Source organism: Ascidia mentula, chromosome 4, assembly GCF_947561715.1.
Source record: "Ascidia mentula chromosome 4, kaAscMent1.1, whole genome shotgun sequence".
Lineage (NCBI taxonomy): Eukaryota > Metazoa > Chordata > Ascidiacea > Phlebobranchia > Ascidiidae > Ascidia > Ascidia mentula.
Window position 1 is genome coordinate 5588247 of NC_138569.1, and position 25627 is coordinate 5613873.

The following is a 25627-nucleotide window of genomic DNA, read 5'->3' on the forward strand; positions in this document are numbered from 1 at the left end:
GGGTTAAACTTTCGTTGTGTCGCAAAAATGTGTTGCCAAAGAAAGAAAAAGTAAGTATTGGATTTGCACCTTCCGTGTCACTAACTTTTAAGAGATGCGCTCAAACATTAAATAGATTGTTAAGGACGTTTTGTCGATAGACGCTGGCTGTAATAATGCCTCCACTCTTTGCCGAAACGCGTAAACGGGACATAATAACAGAGGATCGTGTGTACACAGTTAACAATAAAATAATTCGATGACTAACTTCGGCTCTTTGTGACGTCATGTAGCTGACTATAGTTGAAAATTCAGTAAGTAAACATAGTCTATACTCTGTGCACTACGACAACAACTGCTCTGGCCGCGCACAGGTGGTCAAGGGACTTAACATGTATCGTTGCCGATGAACGTCATGAACACAACAATGCAAGTTTGGAACCAAGGCCAGGCTGGCGGGCAGAGCTGGTACAAACTCGGCAGTTATTCTTCGGCCCAAAACGAGATACCGCCAACCCCCAACGGCCCTCCTCCAGAATACAGAGAGCCACCTCTTGCCAACGGTTATGACAACAATGTAAACCACAGCATCGTCGATCACTATTATTATCCGGATAGCGACCTGGAAACAATAGTAGAAGAATCCTCAGTATTAGACTCCGAAGACGAGCGCGGTTTTTATAGCCAGGACGTTTTAAAGCATCATTCGCCAAAGCGACGAAATTCCGACCAGCACCGTACGCCTCACAGCAGTGACAGCTCTTACTCTAGTCTAAGTAGCTCATCAACACCTAGACAAGATCGCCCGAACGAGGATAGTTCCTATCATCGTCATTCCAGTGAAGGCAAAACACATGTTGCCGAAGGTTGGTTGTTGTGTTTAATTGTTTTTTTGTCAGAATTTATTCATTGACCATTTATATTTTTGTTACTTATAAGGTTCACATGTAAGACTGTATATACATTAAACGTCACTAAAACTTTTACAAGTCATAAGTTTTTGCAAATTTAATCGGTTTATTTGATGTGTTGATTGTGCTAACGTGACAAATTCCATTGCGGTGTGAAATGTTGTTGTAGCCGAAAGTTTCGATCAAGGGAACAAATACTAACCTAACCCTACTTGCACGCACAGACTTTGCCCCTGTGGATCCGTACGCTCAGCAGAAAATCGTTTACGCCAAGTGTCTCACGCCGAGGAACGAACAGGTTGCTCAGCTGGGCGACACCAAAACTGATCAGCCAATCGATGAGGATGATGAACCTATGCATCACTCCACAATCAGCGATATGTTCGAGGCTGCACGAAGGGGAGACCTACGCGCTTTGGTACTTCAATAATTAATGGCTAGCTAGGTTAAACGTTGCAGCACAGTCAGTCCATACTTAGTAGCCCACGCTTGGGGTTTTTATTGAACATACATGAACTTGATATATATATACTGGATGTATGTTTGTGGGTTTTACGTGATCATAGCAGGTCTGCTGCTATTTCAAACAATTCTTCTGTCCTCCAATTCATTGTTTGCAAAGCAATGACAGCAATTCCCATTACCTGCGTTTTTTTTTTACATAGAACACGTTTTCGGCGAGCGAATTGAACGACACAGTGGACGAACGTGGAAATACAGCCTTGCACATAGCGTCGGAAAACGGCCACATGCCGTGCATTAGACGGCTTGTGTCCACGTCAAATTCCCATCTTATTACTCTGCCTAACGACGACTTAATGACTCCGACCGCCATGGCTATTAAGGTGGGCCGTGTTTTTGTTTTTATATTTATGCTGTACCATGTGTGTGTAAATATAATATGGTCAAACTTGTGATCTGAAAGCACTGAAGAGTTACATCAAAATATGTGTTTAGAACAAAATGACGCGGTGTCAAAGTACACTTTGTTTAGAGGCTTTGGTCGCGTAGTTTTTTTAAGCTTTGATATGGTAGTGCATTATGTAACTTATATATGGCGCCCTGTCTAAATACTCCATACTATACTGCAACGAATAGTAGACCCGCCTTTTTTGGAGTTACAAGAAATTACGTCCCTGTTATTCTTGGTACCACTGAATAGTCACAGGTTATTCCATACCGTGGTTTCGTCGCACGGTTTGGAGATTTGGAACCCCTTTCTTAGGCTTTCTGTGTCGTCACAGAACAAAACCACACAGCATTGTGTTCCTAGTTGGTCCTTTCGTGTGCCTTCCTTGTTGGCGGTGCTCGTTTTCGACATTTGCGAATTTGCCCTGTATAAATAATACATGTCCGCTGCAGAACAATTCGGAGCTGCAAAATGATAAATGGAAATAGCTGTGTACATTTGTCGCGGCGTGTTTTTAGGTCCGCCAATTCAAATCAAAACCATGTGTAAAACGGTGTCGTTTGCGACGTTATTCAGGAATTCACCCATAACATTGTAGGAACTGTTTTCCGACTCTTCATGTTGTGTATTTGGGGTAACAATAACCGATAAGAGATCGTACATTCTTGGATGTCTGGGGCAGCAGCAATTGCTTATGACTGTTGTGCGACATTAGTACCAGTTAATCAAACATCCGTGGGTTGAATTTTGCCTGCAATTTGATATACGCAATTTTTTGACCGATGAAGCAAGTATGGTTTAAAAGGAAACACAATGCAAGCAGGATAATAAGGAATAATTTATGTACATTATACTTGTATGACTATAAGTCAGAAATAAATTATTGAAAGCACGTCAAAATGCTTTCTCTTGAGCTAGACAAACCAGTCACATGCTCTGTTTATACAGTAAACTGACGTTCCATTTAACGCGTCAGAAACGCCGACAGACGTAAAAAATGATACTGTGTCCATTCAAAACATAAGCCCCGTTGCTAAGCGACCCAAGCGAGTGGCCCACCGGCACGAAAACGCACATCAGCTTGTTTATCAAATGGCCAAACATGCCACTGAATTTTAAAGAACGCGCTGTGCCAAACATGTTCGATTTGTGTGCGATGGAAGGTTCTTGCCCCAGCCTGCCTATATCCCTCCAGTAACTGTTTAATCAGCGCCTTCTCTACATTACCAAACACTATATCGACCGGCAGAGCGTGGGGTTTTGTACTGTCATCCACTTCACAGTCACACTGTTTAAACGAAATAGTTGAAATATCGGTGATTTGTTTTTAGATCTAAGATGGTTTCTTTTTATTCTTAACTGACGGGTTACCTATTTTTTTGCGCGGGAAAAGCTCTCCGTTATTACTGACTAATATGTGTTGTATAACACCAGAATTGTTTTAATATTATTCTTTGCCAGTTTAACACATATTGGTTTTTAAAACCCACCTTCTGACGATATTATTTTCGTAACAATAGCTGGTAAAGGTTGAATGTATTCGTTCTTCATGAGCAAAGTAACCGATACCACAGTGCTTCGGCCAACAAGCACGCCACGACCCATACAAATATGCGATCCCGAAAGCTGTTAATCTTATTACCTATTCGCGTAACGCTTTCCGCCGGTAACCAATTTGCGGCGAATGTTACAATGGGAATTGCGACGCTTCGACGAACCACTGCTTAACAAAAGCCATACTGACAGTGGGTGGCACCGTACACGCCACATTGAACATTGCCGGCAGTTGTTAGTGGGTTTGCCTTTGGTTCGCAATCCGTCTGTCACCCAATCAATTATAAACGTCAAAAACGCACAAATGCAACGCAAAATGTGCAGGTAAAGTTTGTAACCGACTTGACTGTCGTTCCAATCATGCGTTAAACACACCCAATAACAATTTTAATATGGCTTATGTATTAGGTTAGTGTAATATTGCAGGCATTCAAAAAAGTTTAAATTATACACTATTGTTTTTCTTAATCTGCAGATTAAAGCTTTGAAAAGATTCTAATATTGTAATTGTTTGTTGATACCATATTTTATTCTATTCAAATATCTGTTTTATATACATTTAAATTTTTACAAAAATATTTTTTAAAAATAAAACTGTGTTAAACATGTTTTTGTTCATGAAAATGAAAAAGCGAACCACGAGACTGCCGACGTTTGGGCGCCCAAAAATGCGCTTTTGTTGTGTGTCTCTTTTTGTTCGATTTCGGCCAATTCCCTCGCCTCATAATGATGTCACGTGCTTGTCGTCGCATACTTTCTTACAAAAATAGTCCATGTTTTTGTACAAAACGGGAAAGGCTATTGGAAGGCTTCGGCGCATTGTAATGCCAACTCTGACTTCACTCTGTACTGCGGGTTGTGTTTCAGCGCGCACTATTTTATACGATTGTGCTCGAATTTCTTTGCCATATTTATCCAACCGTCGCGCGACAAAACATAACAAAAACTGGGACATGTGGTAACTTGTGAAATGTGCATATACTTGTTACCTCGATTTGACTGCCATCAAACAACATGTATCGTTACGCTGCCATCAGCCATCTTTATGTTTTATACGGTAGCGATTTGTTGGCAAATGATTCAGCTTTCCCGACCACTTGAGGACACTCAATGGCACGATTAAGGGCTTTGTTATACAGACCTCGTAGCTGTCGCAAACCCTTTGTACAGGCGGCTTCGGGGGTTAGCCTATACGCGTATCATCTGGAAAACATGGCGAGTATTTTTGCGTTATGACGTCACAGTTGTGGCACGCCGCTACCTTTTGTGACGTATGTAATGTTGCCTCCTTTCCACTTAAGACTACCTTTTTCAGTTTGGCGAAAGCGGCAAACACAGTTGCGAGCGTTTTAGATTTACACATGCCTTGATATTGATTGCGGTAACCAATGTATTGAACTGCTTTACTGAAAAGTGAAATTGTATGTACGGTAGCAGGACTAATGATCGTTCGTATTTATAGAAACATAAGCATTAAATTTCTTTGTTTATTTCCGTTCCACTTCAACAGGGAATTAACTTTGTCAACAAAAACTCATTTGTCGAAACCGGATCAGTAACGCGACAGCGTTTATTCTATTACGCCAAGCCTTGCAACAAAGCACAGGCCAATTATACAGAACCTCTGTGTCGACTTTATACAATTTGTGCGACTTCATACACTATCGCGCCATTGTCAAGCAATGACCGCCTTGACTTACCCATTGTGTCTTTCAGAACGGCCACATCGAGTGCGTTCAATGGCTTGTGAGCCACACAGCGGCCAGAGAGGAGCTGTCAATCTCGAAACGGCCGTCATCCTTTGACGGATCCAGTACCAGGCCACCGGTGGCCCACGTGGCTGCCCGGTACGACCGGAACGAAATTTTGGACTGGTTGTGCGAGGAGATGAAGGCCGAGGGTTACCCGATAGACACGGCGGACCACTGCAGCAATACACCCGTTCATGTTGCTGCTCGGTACGGTCATCTCACTTGTATTCAGGTACGGAAAATGCTTGTGATTTTTAAAGTGCAAGCTCCATTCAATAATTAGTAAAATTGATTTTGCAAGACGTTCATGTCTTTGCCAACTTGTTATTTGTTTACAGTTGACTGTCTTTTGCATGTCAATACTAGGGAATAATAAATAAGTTTACTTTAAGTCGTATTTAAAATTATGTTTTTAATATTACTCATATTTTTCAAGACAGTTCTTAATTCCCACACGCACCGCCACCGTATTCCTAAATTCCCAAAAAGTTTAATTACTTGGTTTTGGTCATTATTTTTCTTTCCAATATATTGTCCGTTCGGTGGACCCAATTAACGTGTATAACAAGGTTGCAAAGGTGACTTTGTCGTTGTCCAGTGGGACTTCATAACCTGCGCCTAATCAGTCTGGGGCTGTCTTAACTTCTCGTCAAGTCGCATTTGATTAGGAAGACGCATGAGTCCTAATGTTGTTTGTATCGATTGCCGTGGACAAAGCAATCAAAATTCCTACACCGTTGCTCACATATGGGGAGCACTGGAGTTCGACCAATATTGTTTTTTTCTTAAAAAATGTGCGTCCGATTGAATCAGCTCTGATTTATGAGCGCCAAAACTTGACTGCAAGGAAATCACAAATCCATCAGAGCAGAATTATCCACCATAATTGAATTTGACAATACAGTCTTATTTGTAACATTAAACTAACCTTGTTTTGATGGTGACTCTTTGGTTGGAAATGTGTAAATTTTGAAAAAATATTGGAGCAAACTAACATTATCGAGTCATTGGAAATCACCTTACATTGATAATGGACGCGGGGAAAGTTTGCTTGTAGTTCATGTGCGTTGTCAACATTATCGCTTTGGTAACCTTTCACTTCCGTATGTAGAGTTTATTCAGTCATTAAAAAGCACAACCTCAAAGCACAAAAGCTAAGGTGTCAACATAACCAGGATAATACGGTCTCACATTTCATCAAAGTCAGATCACGTCCGGGTCAACTTCAACAACAAAGGGCATCCAGACGTCGAACACGTATTATGTCGCCTTGGCAAATAACCTCTTGCGGCCAACTCCTGTAAACAGACATGCAGAACCGCTCACATTTAGTGGTTCCTCAAGAAAGCGCAATGACGCCACTTAGCGGAAAGTTCATTTTGTGACTTTGCGCCCTTATAAGTTTACATTCAAATTTTTTTTCTTTACTCATGGAATTCGAGCACACTCTAATCTGGGTTTATCTTAACACCTATGCGTTACCTATAGACTCTTGTGTCACGTGGAGCATCTGTGACGATGTTAAACTCGGACGGAGATACGCCGGGCCAGGCCGCCCAGAAGTATGACCACGACACGTGCGTCGGTTACTTGGTCGTCGTCGAAACTTGCGTGTCTCTGGCGCAGCAAGTGGTGGCGTTGCGAAACGACATGGAGGCGTGAGTTGATTTTTGTGCATGACCTGAAGAATTGTGTTGAATTAAATCTGTGTAGAAGTAGTTTAAAGTGTTGAAACAGTTTTAAATAGTTTGTTGCTGATGCTGCAAGGCATAGTACTTAGTAATTAAAGGCTATTCTGGCAAAAAAAACACTAGTTCGGACGACGTTTCAGTCGTTATTTAACTGACCTTTATCGGGACAAATGAAGTACAACGCATAACACGGCGATAAAGGCGGGCCCCCACGTTTTTTCGCGCCCTTTTAGCTTTTTCGTGCTTCTTTTTTTGCTTTTTTCGCTCCTGACTATTTATCGCCGTGTTATGCGTTGTACTTCATTTGTCCTGATGAAGGTCAGTTGAATAACGACCGAAACGTCGTCCGAACTAGTTTTTCTTTTGTTGCCAGAAGAGCCTTTAATTACCAAGTTGAAACAGTTTACTGTGAATTTAAGATCTGGAAATTTTTCTCACTAAGAATTTGCAGTTTGGAAATAACGTAAAATGTATGAAAGGCATATATATAAAATCCGATATTAAACGCTGCACGATATTCTTGCCATAAATTTTCCTCGTCCGATACTCCATAAAGATTTAATTTAGAGAGCTTAATTTTTAAGTATAGCCCGACTAAATCCCATTTAATCCGAAACACTTTTCACAAAATCTTTTTAGAATCCGTGTGGAAAACGAACAGCTGAAGAAAGATTTGTCTCAACATCAATCTCCAAATAGAAGCAAACTTCCTTCATCGCCAAACAGAAGCGCAGGAGAGACTGATGGCAAGGCGATGGTTGCCATGAGCAACGGTCTCCCGCCTCCTCCTCCAGCTCAGGCAAACGGGTTCCATGATCTTCCTCTACCTCCGCCACCTCCTTCCCTGATGGAAACACAACAACACAAGGAGGAAATTCGAGGTAGTGAAAAGACCGTTTTACAAAATTTGTGCTGCCGTGCAATCACGTGGAGAAATAAGTTCATTGGAATTCAAGTTGTTAACCACAAGTTTAAATGAACTTCAACTGTCAAAAGTATAAATGAGCGAATTTATATTTTCTCGCACACAAACCGACCGCTAAATCAAGGATTTATATTAGCGCAATGTTGTAACGACTTGACTGTTAAGGCAACCCTACCAACATACCCAATATACATTTCCTGTAACTTTTGTGCATAATTACAGAAAAATCCGCGGTGATTTCTCCGGAAAAGTCGGGAACCCTGGTGGACCGAAAGTCCACATCCCAGAGACGCTTCCTCAAGGAGCAACCTCCACCCCCCAAACTAACCAGCACCACGTCCCCATCCACGAACAAAGGCAGAGAAGCCGAATTTAAACCAAAACCCAACCAACCCAATGCCCCAACCAGAAGGCACTCTCCCTCGAAACGAATTGCCTCCAAATCCGGTAGTTTACCAACTGGTGGTGCCCTCTCCTCGGAAGACAACCTCTCCATGCAGGAGAAGATAAATGCCGCTCTGAACGGCCCCGGGACGTCATTGGACGAGGGGCACGGCGACGAAACGAGTGGAATAACCGAGACCGATTCTCCGAATGTGAAAAATCCGATAGAGCCGATTTCGAATGGGGTAGATGTTGTAAAAACTAAACAGGAAACCAACTCGGAGATTGAAACCCTCACCAAAGGTAAGACTCGTTATTGTTGTCTTGAGGTCTGGGACGCAGTAAATTATATTGCGTTCGCTTCGCTTCCATAAAAATCGAACCATGCTGGAAACACATAGAGATAATATCACTTACAACGATAAAATGCAGGTTTGATGTCATTAGTGCAATTGCAAATGACTACTTATTTGTTGCAACCTGGTTCATACTCACGCTGAGAAGCTGTCATTTTTGAGGTTATATGATAGCAATATATTCTGTGAAGCAATTACTTTATAACATGCAGATATTCCCGAATCGCCGCAGAAGAAACCGTGGGAGAAATTGTCGATGGACGAAATGCTGAAGTTGGTGCGAGAGATCAGGTATCAGCCCTCGCCTTCCATATCTCTCTGCACTGAAGACTCCACTATGGAATCTGTGGAGGTTATGCGGTAAGTTTCTGTTCGTAAGCATCTGGCAAACCTGTGTGCATACCGAGTCTGTGCACAGAGGTACATGTTGTTTTGTGGTTCGTTGCACGTACACACGTACACACGTTAGAGACAAATCTCATGTTAGGAATAAACCTGTTATATTTATACCAATCACTTTTATAAAGTATACAAATGTTTTCACAAAATATGGTATAAATATTTTTATTTTGCATGCACTAAAAGGCTTACCAAAAAAGAAATTTGGTTAATAGTCGCCGTAAGACTATTGGTAACTTAATAGTATTAACATAATACTAATAGTTACCACTTCATAACTTTGAACCTATTATTACAGAGAACGCCTGGCTGCAGCGAGCCGGTGGTTTCTGGTAGAACGGACAAGAGGGAAAGCCCCGACTTACTCTCAAGGCCTCACAAACCACACACATAACCACAATCCTACCAAAACGAGACCTTCCACGGGCAAAAAGCACAACGCCAACCAATCAGCGAAGGTTTCCGTTGCACGTGACAAGAGCACACCTGCGGTGGCGTGGGTGTCGCCACCTAGCGGCAATAACGGTCGACTTAACACTGGTGGCGCCGCGGGGCCGACAAAAGCCCAAACAACAGTGAACATTGCATCTGGACAGTCACATTTTAAGCCGTACGAAGCTAGCAGCATCGCCCAGCACCTCTCATCCACAGACCCAGTACCAAGACAGAGCGGTACGCTAAAGTTTATGGTGACAAACGGAAAGTCGTCCACTGAGACATCTCCCACAAAACAAAGGACGTCATTTAGTCCCGACAACAGATCGGCAAAGTCGCTGTCGCCAAACAGTATTCCTTCCTCAACACCGCACGGTACGAATTTATTTACCCTTTTATCAAACTTTCCTTTCAATTTAATGAGTATGCAAGATTTTGTCGGTTAAAGTACAGTAATCTCAAAATCTTAGTCAAATTTTGTGTCGTGTTTATGTATTTAATGCGAATAAATCTGTCAAAAGGTATTTCCTCGATCACAACAAACAACTTTTCGGCACAAAGAAACAGCAGCTACAGACGAGCTGTGGACAAGCAGCAGCAGCAACAACAACATCTACAACAACAACAGCGAGAGCAACAACTACAACAGCAATCGCAAGTACAACCCAAAAACTCCCAACAACAACAAAAGCATTACCAGCAACAGCACCTACAACAACAGAAACAGCAACAATCACAAAGACAACAGAAATTATCCACCGACACGCGAAGCAGTTCTGACAGTTTGTCATCGGGGAGTACGAACAGTCGGAGTACAACCAGGAGCCAGGCGAGTGACAAGCGCTCAACCGTGTCAAGCAAGTCGTCGCGATCCGTACCATCGCAGTCGAGTCTTCCCAAAAGTGCCCAAGTGACAGCAGCCGATCCTCTGCAAAAACGAACTGGAAAAGAATCTAAAAATCAGGCGCAGAGTGTGGACAGTAGCGGCGCAAATCCAGACCGCCGAGGTAGGGAAGGCAATGTGAAGAAGCAAGAGTTTAAAGCAATTGAGCGGCCTGTACCGGTCCGGAAATATCAGCCTCCGACGCGTCCCGTTGCTATGAACAACCAAAACCGCGCCCCTTATTCGTGGTCGTTGCCGAGGGGTTACGCGACCACGCAGTCTTACTACAAAGCTTATGACAACTTACCAGACGAAGATGACGTGGCCCCGGCCAGCGAGGTGCCCGAATTTAAAGCCGAAATTCCGTCACGCCAGAGCAGCTTTTTGCGCAAAGTACAAGGAAAATTTAAGTGAACCACGTGGATCATTTGTAAGTTCCAAAGCTGCATTGCAGTGGGCGACACCATAAAGATACCCAAATGTTGAATGCTGACTTGATTGTAGATTATGGTTATAATCATTGCCGTGGTATTGACTATTTGTCGTTACGATCCAAATCCAAAACAAACCCGTTCAAGACGACATTGAGTTTTCGTTTCCGCAGTTTCTTTTTAATCCGCTTTATCCTTTTTTATTTTTGCTATTTTCGTACTTTTGTTGTACAGAATCACATTCGCTTTATTGTTGATGAGCTCACGGGTTTACTTTTATTTTCATACAGTCTTGTTGGAACAGAGTTTTGTTTTGAGTACGTTTCACACTTTGCACGGCGAAGCACTTAAACAATACCATGCCATGTAAAACATCTTTATTATTTTTAAAAAATGCTAACTTTTATTGGAATTCTGTCGAAAGCACTGGCTCGACAGTTTACATGATTCTTTGAAGATTCGAGTTGGAAGTATAAAATGAAATGTTCCTTTTCAATGTGCCAGTGTTTGTTTCCACACAGCAACTGTGAAACGAGCTTTGTGTTCGTGTAATCAGTTTCACTGTAATAAAAAATTAAATCGAGTATTACTGGAAGGTGATTGTTTGCCGACAAGGAAAGTCGTTCAATGTTTTCTAATACTTACTTATTTCCAGCGTGTCACAAAAATACCGATTGTTTCGCTAGGATAAGTTCCAACCTTTTTAGCTGTTCTATGTAAGAGCCCTAGTTTCCATGCAAACAATAATATTCATTGGTCCCCTTTTGGTAGTCATATACGCCCCGACTTGTATGGGCGTCGCAGCAGCTGATACACCCCCTTTTGTGGGACGTGGTTGGATGTTTCGCGTAGACCTATACTACTGACAACAAAATTCCTGACGAATCCAATAATTTCATACCTCCGAAAACCCTATATAACTTCAGGGCTAAAGAATACAGACGGCTACCTTGGGATCATCTGGTGGATCAGCACTTGGACGATGTGATGGTCAAAATTGCAGGTTACGCAAACAATTTGCTCCATTTGGCTCAAAGGGCAGAATTGTACACAAAACCCGTTGCCAACGACACGCGGAAAGTCCCAGTTTGAGGTATATTTATAAGAATAATTTATATACGAGTTTCCAACAACATTACCAACAATATGTAACAAGGCCCAATATGGGAACGGCAGCAAGCAAGAAAAAGGTACAAGGTAGAGTAACTGCAAAACTAGCAGCTTGGTCCACTTTACAACAAATTCAAAAATTGCAAACTAAAGGAACTGACATAATGAACTGTAATATACCTTTGTCGAAGGAAGAAACAGCATACTTGAAGCAGATTGAAGTAAGTGTTGTTAAGTATTGCAATATATTAAATTGTGCTGTGAACATTTCATCGCTACAGCTGTGCGTTTAAAGCTTGGCTTGTTGCAGAAAATAGATCGTGTTCTGGCTTGTGGTACCTATATATCTTAGCAAAAATATACAAAACTTAAATGTTTTCAACAGAGCGGGGTCGTGGAACTGAAAAACAGTAAAAGCCCTTGGGATGAGGATGGCCAAGAAACACTGTACAAAGTCTTGGAGGTTTGTGTCAAACTGAAGATGTAAATGGGCCGCACAACTGTCTAACATCAGTTTTTGTGCATCAGGTACAGCTTGCCTACCAGTTTAAGTACGCTGAGGCGGTCGGCAATATTTTGCACAAGCATAATTTCTTGGATGTGGCTGTCAGAATTTGGGACCACTGCCATACAACGGATGATGCTGATGAGCATTATTACCACTCCAAAGCCTACGAATGGGTAATAGCACAGTTGTGTCCTAAACCAGGGCGCCACAAATGGTTTATCGCGACCGTATTTTAGGTCACCAGACTATTTGTTTGGGTATCGAGATATGTACATATAACGGCACAATTTTGTCAAGTTTTCTTATGCTTAAAATGACATAAAATTCAATGCACACAGGAGGGAGCAAATAATCAAGAGCGTCTGTCTTTTTGTTTTCCTCACTGTTATCGGTTACATTATGTTGTCACATACGCTAATGTTCGTTTCTTACGTCACAGTTATATTGTGTTGAGTTTGCCACTGTCAGAACTAATTTATTGTTTTTTTAAAAAGACATTTTACCCCTAACTATTTCCATCTGTTGTAATGAAAACATTACGGTTAATTTTGCATGATTGACTTCTATTTCACTTATAAATGACCAAGACATACAAAATGTATGGACAGTATATAATCCACGTTTGTTTGTTCAACCTTGAGCATCTTGTATTATGTTACTGCCCGACATATTGTGTTTAAATTAATATGTTTTTCTGGTACAATTCAAAGTTAGCAGCATCAATTTTAGGTTATATTTGCAGATGAAAATGATCTGTTGGAATTGTTCACATAAGTGCTTGAACATTTGCCAAGCTGCGTACAAGCAAGAGAAACTAATTGATCGTTGGATGAGAGAATTCACGCTTTCTGAAACACCACTTGCTGATTTAGAAGACAACCACGCAAGACGTCTTATGACTGTAATTAGTAATCAAACGGCCAAAGTTTTTTTATAAGTGTCTGTTGTCTTTTATCGAAAAAAAAACATTAATCTTTGTCTTGTGGTTTTTTGCAGGCAACAATGGCCTTTCTTCACAACAGCCTACGAAAATACAATCCCATTCGAAAGCTCGTACGCAAAAACGGGGGAATTCAAAAAATTCTAAAGTTTCACCAATCCAGTTACGTCATCATCAAAGCAGAGGCTCTGTTGATTTTGGCCTATTGTATTGACGAAGAAGAAAACGATCAAATCATGACAGGTCAGTAAATATTGAAAGAAATGCATAATGTTAGACCAAAACAGTATTTACACAATTCATCGAAGGTTAGCCTGCAACGCAGGTTATTTTCTTTCAAACAAATGTTATGACAATCAAAGATTTTTACAATTCACACCAATATGTAGGTGCTGGCGTTATTCAGTTCTTCGCAAACTTGCTGGCACGGACCGTGCAGTCTCCAAACCATCTTGCGCAAACAGATACGTCTTCAGATGCATGTGTTTTTTCGGCCATTGAAATTGTCATGGGATTGAACAAGTTTGCTTTAAATGATAACAACAAAGTATGTAATAGGCTACAGTAATTTGTTTTGCAACGATGCAAACACTTTTTGAATGACATATTGGATAATCATTCATACACGTACATGCGGTAACACATTTAAACTATAACCATTACTGTGTTCTAAGTTAAAAAATATGTTTTAGGAAGCACTGTTTGAAAATCACATAAAAAAGGAGAAAAATAGTTTTACCAGCCTTTCTGTTTCAAATAAAACAAATAAGTTGCTCCCAAACCGACAAAATTCGTCTGTGTTTTGGACATAAACGTCGTAACTTGTATGTAGTTGTACATTGTCGAAGCCGGCGTTATTTCGATGTTGGCAAAAATGCTTGATGATGATTTTTCGTTGGAAGAGCAAGCTGTAGCACTGGAATGTATATGGACACTTTCGTTTCTGAAGGAGAACAAACAACCCATTAAGAAGGTAAATGAAAAAAAAAATTATATTTTTACCATTTCTTTGTTTTTAACCTGTACCAACGCCGTAAAACAACTTTGAAGATATATCTTACAGTTTTGCATTATTATGTTACTTTTTGTGCTTTTTGTTCTTTAATTTGTTGAATTGTAGTTTTCTTTTAATTGAGGTAAATAACAACTCGTGTAAATAATCCTAAGTCGTCCGTTTAACGCTTTTCCGAGATATATATATTTTGCATGTGCTTGCAGGCATTAGAAATATATCGCTTATTTAAATAGAATAGAATGCAAAAAAAGGCACTTGTCATTGAAGTCCAGAATATTTCCAATGTCGCAGGAGCCGTTTTTGTTGAACAGCGTACGTCGCTTGGTTAAAGATCCCAAAAGCGACGACAAAATGAAGCGATCTTGCGAAGGCATCCTGTTTGTAATCGAAGGAAAGCGTGAAGCTCAACCTAAAATCTCGAAAACTGAACATAATTCTGACAGCAAATCACACATCATGATAAGTTACCAGTGGGACGTACAGGATACAATTTTGGAGGTACAAATGTAAAAATGTCCTTCTTTGACTAGGTAAAACCCACATTTGTCTTTGTATTTACTGTTATAGTTTCGCACCATGCTGCAAGAGCACGGACATAAAGTGTGGTTGGATGTCGACAAAATGGAGGGATCCATTTTATCTGCTATGGCGGACGCGGTTGAGAACGCCAGTGTAATTGTTATAGCAATAACCGAAAAATACAAGAACAGCAGCCCTTGCAGAACCGGTATAAATTTTTTACGTTGTAAGATTTTGTGACTACACTTCACAACGCAACAAAAACCTTTTTCTGCGCTATTAAAATAGGCTTTTCATGTGGTTTTTCAAAAATATTACTTTAATGTCTTATCCAATTAACCATTCAACATGTTACCGCAGTTTTTAATAACATGCTCGCAAATACACTTTAACAGACTAACCGTCCGATTTCGCATTTACCAAACCGGTTTCTAATCCGCATTTGTTTCCACAGAAGCGGAATACGCATACAAGCTCAAGAAACCGACTGTTTTTTTGCTGTTGGAGCCAGGCTACAATCCGAATCAGTGGTTGGGAGCTATGTTAGGAACGCAGTTGTATTACGACATCAGCGTGCACAACTGGCAGGAAACAAAATTTCCCAGCGTATTGCAGAGAATCAAGTCGAAAACGAGTCCAGCGATTGTGGAGAAGGTCAAAGAAAATGTTGTAGGCAAGTCGTTTAAATTTGTTACTACAGTTAAAACACAAACATTTTTAAAGTAGTTGAAGATGCTTGGATTTTGTGCCTTAATGTACTTCGATTCACGTCGTAAAACTCCAAAATGGTAGGAAACTGATTTAAGGATATTTTATTTACACATGCAGTGGTTGATGCGCCGGCCAAATCGTCCGCACCGCAAAAAAGTCGACATACTGGCGAGACTAACAACAATGTGGCTTGTTGTAAATGGAGTAAGATGGAAGTTACCAAGTGGGCCAAAGGCTGTGGTTTAGGTAAGTCACTCATAAAGCCGGTTCATCTTTTTATCCTAAAGTTGCATTATACAATTTCAAGCTTGTATAGGTTATTATTTTCGGGTACTATGACTTGTTGATTAACAGTATATAGTGCGATTTTCAGTACAATTGTAGCCTATACTGTTTATCATTAGCACCACAGCATGTGGGAAACAACAATCGCGAAAAAAGGATAACCTCCACCTTTGCTCAACCTATAAGTTGATTTCGCACGAATATTTTGCAGAAAAACTGTCTCCCCTGATATCATCGTTCGACGGACCAGATCTTGAGGGTCTCATAAAAATCTTAAACCGTTCCCCTGATATCTACTACACCTGCGTCAAGACCGAATTTAAACTAAATCTCCTGGATATGATTCGCTTTACAAATGCCCTGGAGAGTCTGTGAGATGTTCGGCTGCAGACACAATCGGTTTTAGTGGCAATTCTGAAGACGAACAGCACGCAATGATATTTTCAAACTAGCCTTAACTTCGCAAATCTTGAACTTTTCTGTTTGTACAAATGTATTTGTGTGTAGTTCATTGTAGCATATAATGCTTATTTGGGAACTCAACCACGACTTACTTGCATTAAAAATTCTAGATATTGGTGTATTTTATGTTAATGTTTAGTTTCAAAAACACTGGATACCATAAGGCGTCGATTGTTTAACTTTTTGTAAAATATTAAGGGTGACCTTTCCAAGTTTTAGAAACACGCAAAAAACATTTGGTCAGTCGTATCGCCGTAAACATAGGCAAACGACGCAAATTCCGTTTCGTGTCAAACAATTTTATTTTGGACACCCTTACTGAAAGCGGCACACTTTTGTTTCACTCGGTCTATTGCAGATTTAATAATTTTGAAGTGACATACAAATCTATTACGTAACAATGCCGATTCTCACCATTATGTTACAACAACTGCTGCGCTGCGTAACAATCCACGAGTCCCATGTGTTTGTCATGATTGTGACGGTGATAATACAGGTCTTTTGAAACTAGGATATATGTGGTTTTTCTGACTATAAATTTTGATTTAAATGAAATCCAGGGATGACATTACACACGTTGTCACCCCTATTTGTTTGTGAGGGGTGACATTTCACCCCAGTCACCCCTAAATCGACGCCTATGCTATAGACACACGTCACAAGAATGTTGTAAGAGAGTTTTGTTTTGCTAAAACGTTCAGTTGCCACGATAGTGTAGAGAACATGTGATTAATTTTACTGCGTGCTGCCACGATGGCGATGGGAATGGCAACAGTGTTGGTCACGACATACTGTGATGACGTAATAAAATAACTTGGTAAGCATGTACAGTTATCTGATATGGAGCAGATCAGAACAATAACACCAATTCAGCAAGACACATAATATTCTATAATAGAATTATAATTCGGTTGATAGATACACCGCTAGGCGCTGCAACAGGGGCCATGCGTGCTACAAGATCAAGACATGATATTGCTTTCTTGGTTTACAAACATGATCTTTGGGTTCGCTTCAATGCGCACAAAATCCAAGGCTTTGTTGTCACGGGTGACCACTGAAGCCAGGTATGCGGGCTGTATTTACGACGGCGGCCTCTTTTCCTGCGCACAAACGAATACCAAGGTAGCTTTACGACTTACGATGGTGATCGCAGCGGTATGGGAAGCAGGGTTGCCATTTGGCCGTCTTCACGGCCAAATTCCAGAAATTTGGCCGTTTGAAAATCGGCCTGGCCGTTTGAAAATCGGCCTGGCCGCGAAAAAATCGTTTGGCCGTAAGGCAGATATTTGGCCGAATTTGGCCGAATTTCACTTGGTACTATATAAATCCACAAAAGGCATTGCTGGTTTCAGGTTATCAACAGATTTGTGGACGATTGTGTTGTCATAAATATGTCTCCGAAAAATTGTTACGTCATAAACTAATCTTGACTGAGTTGGTAAAGAATTATGCTGCAATCGTAATGCTTTAGCAACATAACCGGTTTTGAAACCACTGATAAGCATATAGATAACAGTGTTTTGAACATACAATTTACGAATTTATTTCCGGCTATGTAGTCGTTTTTGTAGAAATCATCAAACTTATAACGTGATTTGGCCGAATTTTGGCCGTAAGAGAAAAAAAAATTGGCCGTCAAGTGTTTTAACCATCTGGCAGCCCTGATGGGAAGCACGCCAAGCAAACGAGAGTTGGAAGGTAAGATAACCCACGCGCAGTGGCTGCTTTTTGTATACGCAATGGCTTAAACCCGAAACCGAAACATCACTCGCTGCAGCTTTAGTTCCGCCAACTGCACCAGCACAGAAAACTATGGAACCCGAGGTACGTACTATTCAGACGTTGAAAGGCAAGGAAATTTTGTCAACTGATGAAGCGGAATATTTAAAAACAGTTGAAGTAAGTGTTTTTTTACCTCATAAGCCCACACTTGTTGGAACAAAAATGTAAAAACAGTCACTACGCCAAACACTGTCATGAAATAAAGACAATATAAATGTAAACTTGAAGTTAAAAGGCTACCACAACATTATTTTCAGATAAAATAAGTTTGTAAATTTTCTCATATTTCAAAGTTTTTAGGCCTAAAAATAACTGTCTGCTATTTAAAATGAAAACTGCACATGTATCATACAAGCACATGGCAGAAGAAAACAATAAAGTGTGTTAGACAATAAAACTGAAATTGATTGTTCCAATGTTTTCTTCCATTTATTTAGCTGAAAGTGAATATTTGCATGTTTTGCAATGTGTCATGTTTATATTGCAAAGAAAGTTAAGATGAATGGCTTTTATCAATGAATTTGCGCATGATTTTGTACTATAAATTTGCTATTTTTTTAAATCAGAGTTCTATCATTGATCTGAAAAACAGTGCAACTCCATGGGATGAAGATGGTCAAAGTATAATGAAAGAAACCCTCAAGGTATTCAATTTAAAACATTGTTTCGAGTTTTAATTTTTTTACTTTCCTTAGGCCTTCTTTGAAGATGACAAAAAGTACATAATAGCTGTAGGTGATTTGTTAGTGAAACACCAATTTATGGATGTGACTACAAGGATATGGGACTACTGCCACAACACAGAGGAAGAAAAAGATAATTATTACAGTTCCCAAGCATACCAAGTGGTACATGCTACTGTTGGATTGTTTAATATTGGTGTTAAAACTGTTTACCATAGCCTTAATAAACCTCTTGTGTGCAAAATACTTTGAGTTAATTACTTTGATTATAAAGTCAAAGCTAATATGCTGTTAATCAATGTCAAGTTAAGTGGACGTTTTGAACACTAACTGTGTACATTATCAGTACTAAACCTCTTGTCTTTGCAGATGAAAATAATCTGCTGGAATTACTCAGACCAATGTGTCAGCTTTTGTGCTGCTGCTTACAAGCAGGAAAAGGCTGTTGAGCGTTGTATGAGAGAATTCAGTCTTTCAGAAACTGCAGTTGCCGATCTTGAAGATAACAAAATGAGATATTTGATGAAGGTAACTTATACATTAAGGGGATTAAATTACTGTTAAGAGCCTTCCACAAATGCCTACATAATTTGCCAATTTAAGTAATGTATATTTATTTTCCAGGCTACAATGGGTTTTCTTCACAATATATTACGACTTTACAATGCCAATCGTACATTGGTGAGGAGAAATTCTGGAATCCAAAAGATCCTGGCTTACCACCAGTCAAAGTTTCTAATTATCAAGGCAAAGGTTATGTTGATATTGGCTTACTGTGTCAATGATGAAGAAAATGAAAAAATAATGACAGGTAATCAGTGAATTTTTTTTACACATTACATATGTTGTTGGGATACACAGAAAAAAGACAAAAGAACTAAATGGTTTTTATAGCTAGAATATACTACTTTAGGTGCTGGTGTCATTGGATTCATCGTAAAGTTACTAAAAAGTGCAATAGAGGCACCAAATCATGTTGCCAAGACCTATTCATTTTCCGCCACTGAAACAGTAATGGGACTCAACAAACTAGCACTGAATGACAAAAACAAGGTTTGTACTTTCACAATGTGGAAAACAAGTTCTTTGTTTTTTAACCCAATCTTTGTTTCAAACACCATCGATTTTTTTTCCTGTAGTTATACATTGTTCAAGCCGGTGTCCTTCCGCTTTTGGGAAACATGTTATGCGATGACTTCTCCTCGGAGGAACATTCAGTGGCACTGGAATGTATATGGACCCTTTCCTTTCTTGAAGAAAATCATGACCCAATAAAACAAGTAAAAACCATTGTTGCAAGTTCTTTTCTCCAATAGTTAAGTTTCTACTTTCTGATGTATGTTATTGTGGAGTGTGAATAGCAATTTTAGGCTTAGGAAAGCTAGAAACACAAAAGCTTACCTCAAGTGAACAACAAATGCCATGACTATTACAACACAACTGCTTTTTGTGTTATTTTAGGCTCTTTATCTTTTATTGTTGTGTTAACATTTTCTGAATTCTTCCCTTTGATGTGAGCTTCAGTCACTACATCAACAGTTTTGTACTCACTCAACAACATCTTTATTTACTAAGCAAATGCGTTGGATGTAAAATTTTAATTTATAAAAAAAAGTTTGAAAAGAATAAACTTGGAAATTACCCCAAGATTGCATGGTGTGAACTCGGAAATACAGACACCTATGACAGAACAATAATTACCTTTTGTATTTGCACATGCGTTTAAAATATTATCTAAATAACCCAATTGCCTCAATTAAATTAAGATGATTTCATGAACAAACACCAGTTGGTATTTTATAAAGGATTTTTTCAGGAACCTGGACTCCTTAAAAGAGTGCATTATTTGGCAAAGGATTCTAAAAGTGACAAAAAGATTCTCCGTTCATGTGATGGAATACTCTTCGTGATAGAAGGAAAAAGTGAGGTTAAACAGGCGACTCCTGAAAAGGAAAAAAATGCAGGAAGCAAATCCCACATCATGATAAGTTATCAGTGGGATGTGCAGGACACAATTTTGGAGGCAAGGTTTATTCATTTTTGGCATTCTAATGTTAAACACTTATTTATTATTTTGAATTTGTTTAAAATTTTGTCGTCAATGTGTCACTATCAGCCCCAAAATGTCATTTTGAATCGAATCCACTTTTAGCTACGCACTATGCTGCAACAGTGCGGACATACTGTCTGGTTGGACGTGGACAGAATGGAAGGATCAATATTATCTGCAATGGCTGAAGCAGTGCAAAATGCCAGTGTGGTTGTGGTTGCGATGACGGAAAGGTACAAGAACAGCAATCCCTGCAGGACAGGTAATTTATGCTTGGGGAGTAAAACCGCAACCATACATTTTATGTAATACCAGTGGATCAGTAATATTTTCACCTCCACAATGTCAATCTAAAGTAGCTAAAGACAGTACTCTTCTTGTGATATATCATCACATTAAAAAATCATTTGTTTGTATAAAACAACCTTAATATATAAGAAAAGTGGATAAGATACATTTTCTCACAATTACCGCAAATCTACATGTTTTATGGGTACAAACTCGTTATGCACCCCTGTGATAGGGCGTCGTTTCATCGCAAATTGCCAACAGTACGGCACACGTTTATACCGGCTTTTGAACTGCGAAACCTGTCGAAATGACGTTCCGTTTCCCGGGCTCCTCACAACGAACGACATGAATTGACCAAGCATATAGTCAGCCATTTGCTATTGTTTAGCACAATTTTCAAAACGTTCGGTTGCAGCCTTACTTTGTAGTAAATGCGAATACCTCCCTGCTACTTTCGATAAACATGTAGTCCTGTAAGTTGTGAGTGGCTATGTGCAGAAACTTAACTTTAAGCTCGGCTTAAAACCCCACCTAAAACGTCATAAGTTAAGCGGGGTTTCTGCATTCCACCCTTAGTGAACCCTTATTGTATCATTGATATCACAAGATGACGGCTGACTCATGCATTATATTTCAGCATTATAGGCGCCTGACGCCTCCGCCTCCATTGTTTTAACGGGGTTCATGTCATTTGAACTTTAGAATGTTAAGTTTATTTACGCTGCAGTCTTTTGCACAAAACCAATTAATTGGACTTGATTTGCAAATTTGCGCGCTCTGTTGTTGGGGAAGCCACTAAACTTTATTTCAATTGTAACAGAGTCGGAATATGCGTACAAGCTTGAGAAGCCGATCGTCCACTTATTGGTACAAGAGAAATACAAACCAGACGGGTGGTTGGGCGCTCTCCTTGGAATGCAGTTGTATTTCGATATTAGTCGCGACAACTGGCAAGAAAGCAAGTTTCCGAACATTTTGAAGTGCATCAACACCAAAGTGGGGTCATCTCCGTCAGTGGTGAACGAAAATATTACCGGTAAACGGTGTTTGTGTTTCGTGTTGAATGATATTTTAATGAAATTAGTTTAGGTTCTCTGAGAAAACACTTCTTGTGATTTAAACTTCATGGCCCAATATCCAGTTAGCTTTGCTATGCTTTTTATGTGTCACTTTTTACACCTTGTTGACCATGGGCCTCTGGTTGAGAAACACAGCATTACTCTTATTTGCATTAACAGTGGTTGATGCACCGACCTTTTCCGCTCCTCCACGAACCGCTGCAGGTCGGCAGACCAGTGTATCTCCTGTCGTGAATCCGGCTTGTCGCAAGTGGGGGAAAGACGAAGTTGCCAAATGGGCGAAGGAGTCCGGCATAGGTGTGTATTATGACATCACAATAACCTCGACATTTTTTCCAAAAAAGCGTTTGTGACGTATTAACTCGTCATGTATTACCTTTGATACGTTTTTAAAAAGACATCTGTTTTGCGCAATTTCTGTATATACATACTCCGCCAGTCATTCTCATTACATATTCATGATATAGTACTTAAAAGGGCTTTTGTCCAACATCAGCTAAACCCATCTTGTTGTGACTCTAAAAACTTGGAAAGAAATATTATCGGTGCATTAAGATTGGCGAACTCTATGTTTTTTCAAGACAACTTTGCTCCATCGATAAATTCGTTTGACGGTTCGGCTCTGGCAGCTCTCAGCAAAATGCTACAGCGTTCTCCTGACGTTTATTACAACTGCGTCAAACAGGAGTTCAAACTCACCCTGTTGCAAATGATGCACTTCACCAATGCACTTGAGGGACTGTGAGAGTTTCGGTGTACTGACTATGATTTTAATGTACAGAAGTTGCCTCATCTTCTTCCGCCACAATCAAACCGTTAAATGATATGATATAGCTACAATAGTTGTGTTTTACCTCAAAATCGCTCTATTGCGAAACTATGTTGATTATAGTGTTACGACGTACGAACAATTACAACCCCTCCTCTTTGTATGCAAAAATGGTAACCATAAATGGAAAAGCGCGACAACGCATTTAAGTAGTGCACGATATATTGCTTCTAACATCTTTCGAGAACAAACGCGTTAAAATCTATAGCTTGTGCAGTTTTTGTGACGCAATTAAACGTAATGGCTGGAATAGTTTCAAACCGATCGAAATGTGTCTTAGTTCTAGTTTTTTTTAAAAAGTATTCCATTGATTAGGAAGCACTGGCATAAACGCACTAGTTTTTGCATCAATAGCGCAATTTTTGATTGTGGTAAATTTTAGCTGTTCATGCTTACTCTATATTGCACCTGGTCACTTCACAGAAACTAATCACTGTATTCTTTTATTCAGCATTGTGTTTCCTTTACCCTTTATTGTGCAGTTACATTCCATCCTATGTTTTTACAACTATGCGTTTTATAAGTTCCTGCCAAACACACGTCTCTCAGTACCTTACGTTTGTTTCTGAACATTTTATAAACACTGCTCATATTATTAAAGCGTAGTATGTGTAGATTTCAGTATTCGTACTTTCTTGTTCTTTTGTAAAAACTTACAAATAATAAACCATGACTTGTAGTTTATGTGGTGAGCACGGAAGTGATGACAGTCGTCTTAATATACAGGGTGTGTGATACAATTGTAAGACAATATACAGGGTTTGTAATACAATTGTGAGTCTCAGTAGACTCAATTGTGAGACTTTTGTAGGCTATTATCAGCTACGTTGATGGCCCTTTTTGTTTAGAGACGCACAACGGCATGGGTACGTCTAAACACAAATAAAAAATATTCACAGGGTCACCAAAACGTGCTGCTTGTTGGTAATATTTGTGTTTCCCTACAAGATCGAGCGAGATCTGAAAAATTAAGCTCTCGGTGAGGTTTGAACTCACGACCCTGGGCTAACCAGGCCCAACGCCAACTTAGCTGTGGAATGAGCTCGATTGCGTATAACGCATACCCGTTTTTTTTTCACATAAAATACGGATCATTAGCGAATTTGCGTTTTTGGACGGACCAGTCTGGCTAAAATTAACTGAAATCCATATTTCACACCACACAAGCAATGTCCTCCGAAATCAGGCAAAATTTTTGAAATAAATCCATGTTCGGCATCAAAAATGCAACGTGCTTACTTTTTTGTCCTGGCCACTGGAAACCCTGAATATATTGTACTCTATATAACCAACACTACGCATTCATGAAAACATAAGCACACTCTTATTTTCCTAGACTGTTCTCTTAAAAAACCCACAAACTTACAGCTTATACAAAAGTCGTGAGTATTTGGGCTATACATTTTTTCCTTTTGAAATGCTTTGAAATTCGATAGAAAGCAATCTCTTGTGTAAAGGTATATGTCATCAGTACAATGCTGATAACTAAACCAACGATTTTAAGTTTAACGTGACATTTGAACCTATTCCATGGAAACCTTTACCATTGAATTGTCATCAATGGAGTCGTGCTTATATGCACCATAACAGACAGTTCACACAAATGTACAATACTAAAAACAAGTTCTTCAAACAACTTCTTCTACTTGGAGATTGATAAGAAAACCTCGGCCTTGGACAACTTCATCCGACTGAAACACAACCAGCATTTGATATCTTGCTCGAACCACGCTCGAAGATGAGTTGAAACCGCAGAAGGTTCGAATGTTAGTTTCCGGGTTTATGACGTCATAGTCAGGGTAGATCAGAACTCTATCCTTGTTGCATGAATTTCCCATTTCTACGTCGAGACTACAGGAGAGAAAAATAAAGCTGTCAAAGCTGTCCAGCGCGTTCAGAGGGTAGCTTTGTACAAAGCAATTAATCAGGCGCAAAACATTTAGTATATTTAAAGTTGATCAAAAGTCTCAGGTATTTAAATATATGAATAACGATGCCGCAGGAGCAAACTAATGTAATGATGAAGCGAGGGTTACTCGCGAAAGCTCGTTATACGTTATAATAGAAGCGTCAGTTTTCTCAAAGAGTGCCAAAGCAGGACAATCCATAAATATATAAATGCAAAAGTCTCAGGAATCTTGACACGTCAATGTACAAAAGATAACTTTGTGCACAGTTACACTTAAATGCTGGAGAGTCACTAATTTCGGTTATAATGGTAAAGCTGTTAGTGTATACTGAAGTTTCACAAACTAACCTGTCAAAGGTGAGCTTTAGCATTGTCGGGTTTTCTCCGCTTAATGCCTTTGTGAGTTGCCACACACATTGACTGTTGCTTGGGTACAAACCTTTAAAAAATATACAAGAGACCTTACATCAATATCAAATATAGCATGTCGGTCTCGCCAAATTCGTAAACCTATAACAAGAACTACATTAAAGATAATATGGTATTGATCATAGTTAGTAGACGTTTTGAACTCTAACTAGGTTCATCATCAGTACTAGAATGAACTGCATGTGGGCAAAGCGTCATGACGCAACTAAATTACTATAGAATTATAGCCCGCAAAGTTTCCTTGTGACCATGTCAACTCTTTCTACGTTGAAGTAAACTTAAAAAACACTGCATCCAGATACAACTGCTTACCTGGATGTTGTGGCGAGGTAACATTGGTCGCTGCATTAATTTCGATCGCAGCTGTTCAAAGTTAAAGTCTCTGTGCCGATCCACCGATATGCAAGAAGTAG

General features: G+C 39.7%; 3 protein-coding genes across 3 annotated transcripts; all 3 read left to right on the forward strand.

Moving 5' to 3' along the window:
• The first annotated feature begins 276 nt into the window (after positions 1–276).
• On the forward strand, positions 277–11195 carry LOC145897826 (uncharacterized). Its single transcript, XM_082986275.1, has 10 exons — positions 277–845; positions 1115–1308; positions 1556–1735; positions 5071–5337; positions 6594–6763; positions 7436–7677; positions 7944–8408; positions 8674–8821; positions 9159–9670; positions 9817–11195. The coding sequence occupies exons 1-10, from the start codon at positions 386–388 to the stop codon at positions 10590–10592; spliced, it is 3414 nt and encodes a 1137-aa protein (XP_082842401.1). The 5' UTR covers positions 277–385; the 3' UTR covers positions 10593–11195.
• A 576-nt stretch (positions 11196–11771) lies between these two features.
• On the forward strand, positions 11772–16503 carry LOC145897275 (uncharacterized). The gene is made up of 12 exons (XM_082985482.1): positions 11772–11940; positions 12105–12182; positions 12248–12400; positions 12970–13128; positions 13224–13410; positions 13557–13714; positions 14000–14140; positions 14474–14680; positions 14750–14909; positions 15156–15374; positions 15530–15658; positions 15909–16503. The coding sequence occupies exons 1-12, from the start codon at positions 11773–11775 to the stop codon at positions 16070–16072; spliced, it is 1923 nt and encodes a 640-aa protein (XP_082841608.1). The 5' UTR covers position 11772; the 3' UTR covers positions 16073–16503.
• Positions 16504–17435: 932 nt separating this feature from the next.
• On the forward strand, positions 17436–23547 carry LOC145897276 (uncharacterized). The gene is made up of 13 exons (XM_082985483.1): positions 17436–17860; positions 17940–18061; positions 18511–18588; positions 18640–18792; positions 18997–19155; positions 19252–19438; positions 19541–19680; positions 19767–19907; positions 20444–20650; positions 20780–20939; positions 21789–22004; positions 22207–22344; positions 22629–23547. Exons 1-13 carry the CDS (start codon positions 17827–17829, stop codon positions 22790–22792), a joined length of 1899 nt encoding a protein of 632 aa, XP_082841609.1. The 5' UTR covers positions 17436–17826; the 3' UTR covers positions 22793–23547.
• The last annotated feature ends 2080 nt before the right edge of the window (positions 23548–25627 follow it).

Coding starts and splice junctions, on each gene's coding strand:
- LOC145897826 (XM_082986275.1), top strand. CDS start 386: ATGAACGTCATGAACACAACAATGCAAGTTTGGAACCAAGGCCAGGCT. Junction 5,338..6,593: donor GTCATCTCACTTGTATTCAG/GTACGGAAAATG, acceptor CGTTACCTATAG/ACTCTTGTGTCACGTGGAGC. Junction 8,822..9,158: donor GAATCTGTGGAGGTTATGCG/GTAAGTTTCTGT, acceptor CTATTATTACAG/AGAACGCCTGGCTGCAGCGA.
- LOC145897275 (XM_082985482.1), top strand. CDS start 11,773: ATGGGAACGGCAGCAAGCAAGAAAAAGGTACAAGGTAGAGTAACTGCA. Junction 13,715..13,999: donor CTTTAAATGATAACAACAAA/GTATGTAATAGG, acceptor ACTTGTATGTAG/TTGTACATTGTCGAAGCCGG. Junction 14,910..15,155: donor CAGCAGCCCTTGCAGAACCG/GTATAAATTTTT, acceptor TTGTTTCCACAG/AAGCGGAATACGCATACAAG.
- LOC145897276 (XM_082985483.1), top strand. CDS start 17,827: ATGGGAAGCACGCCAAGCAAACGAGAGTTGGAAG. Junction 18,589..18,639: donor TAATGAAAGAAACCCTCAAG/GTATTCAATTTA, acceptor TACTTTCCTTAG/GCCTTCTTTGAAGATGACAA. Junction 19,439..19,540: donor AAATGAAAAAATAATGACAG/GTAATCAGTGAA, acceptor ATACTACTTTAG/GTGCTGGTGTCATTGGATTC.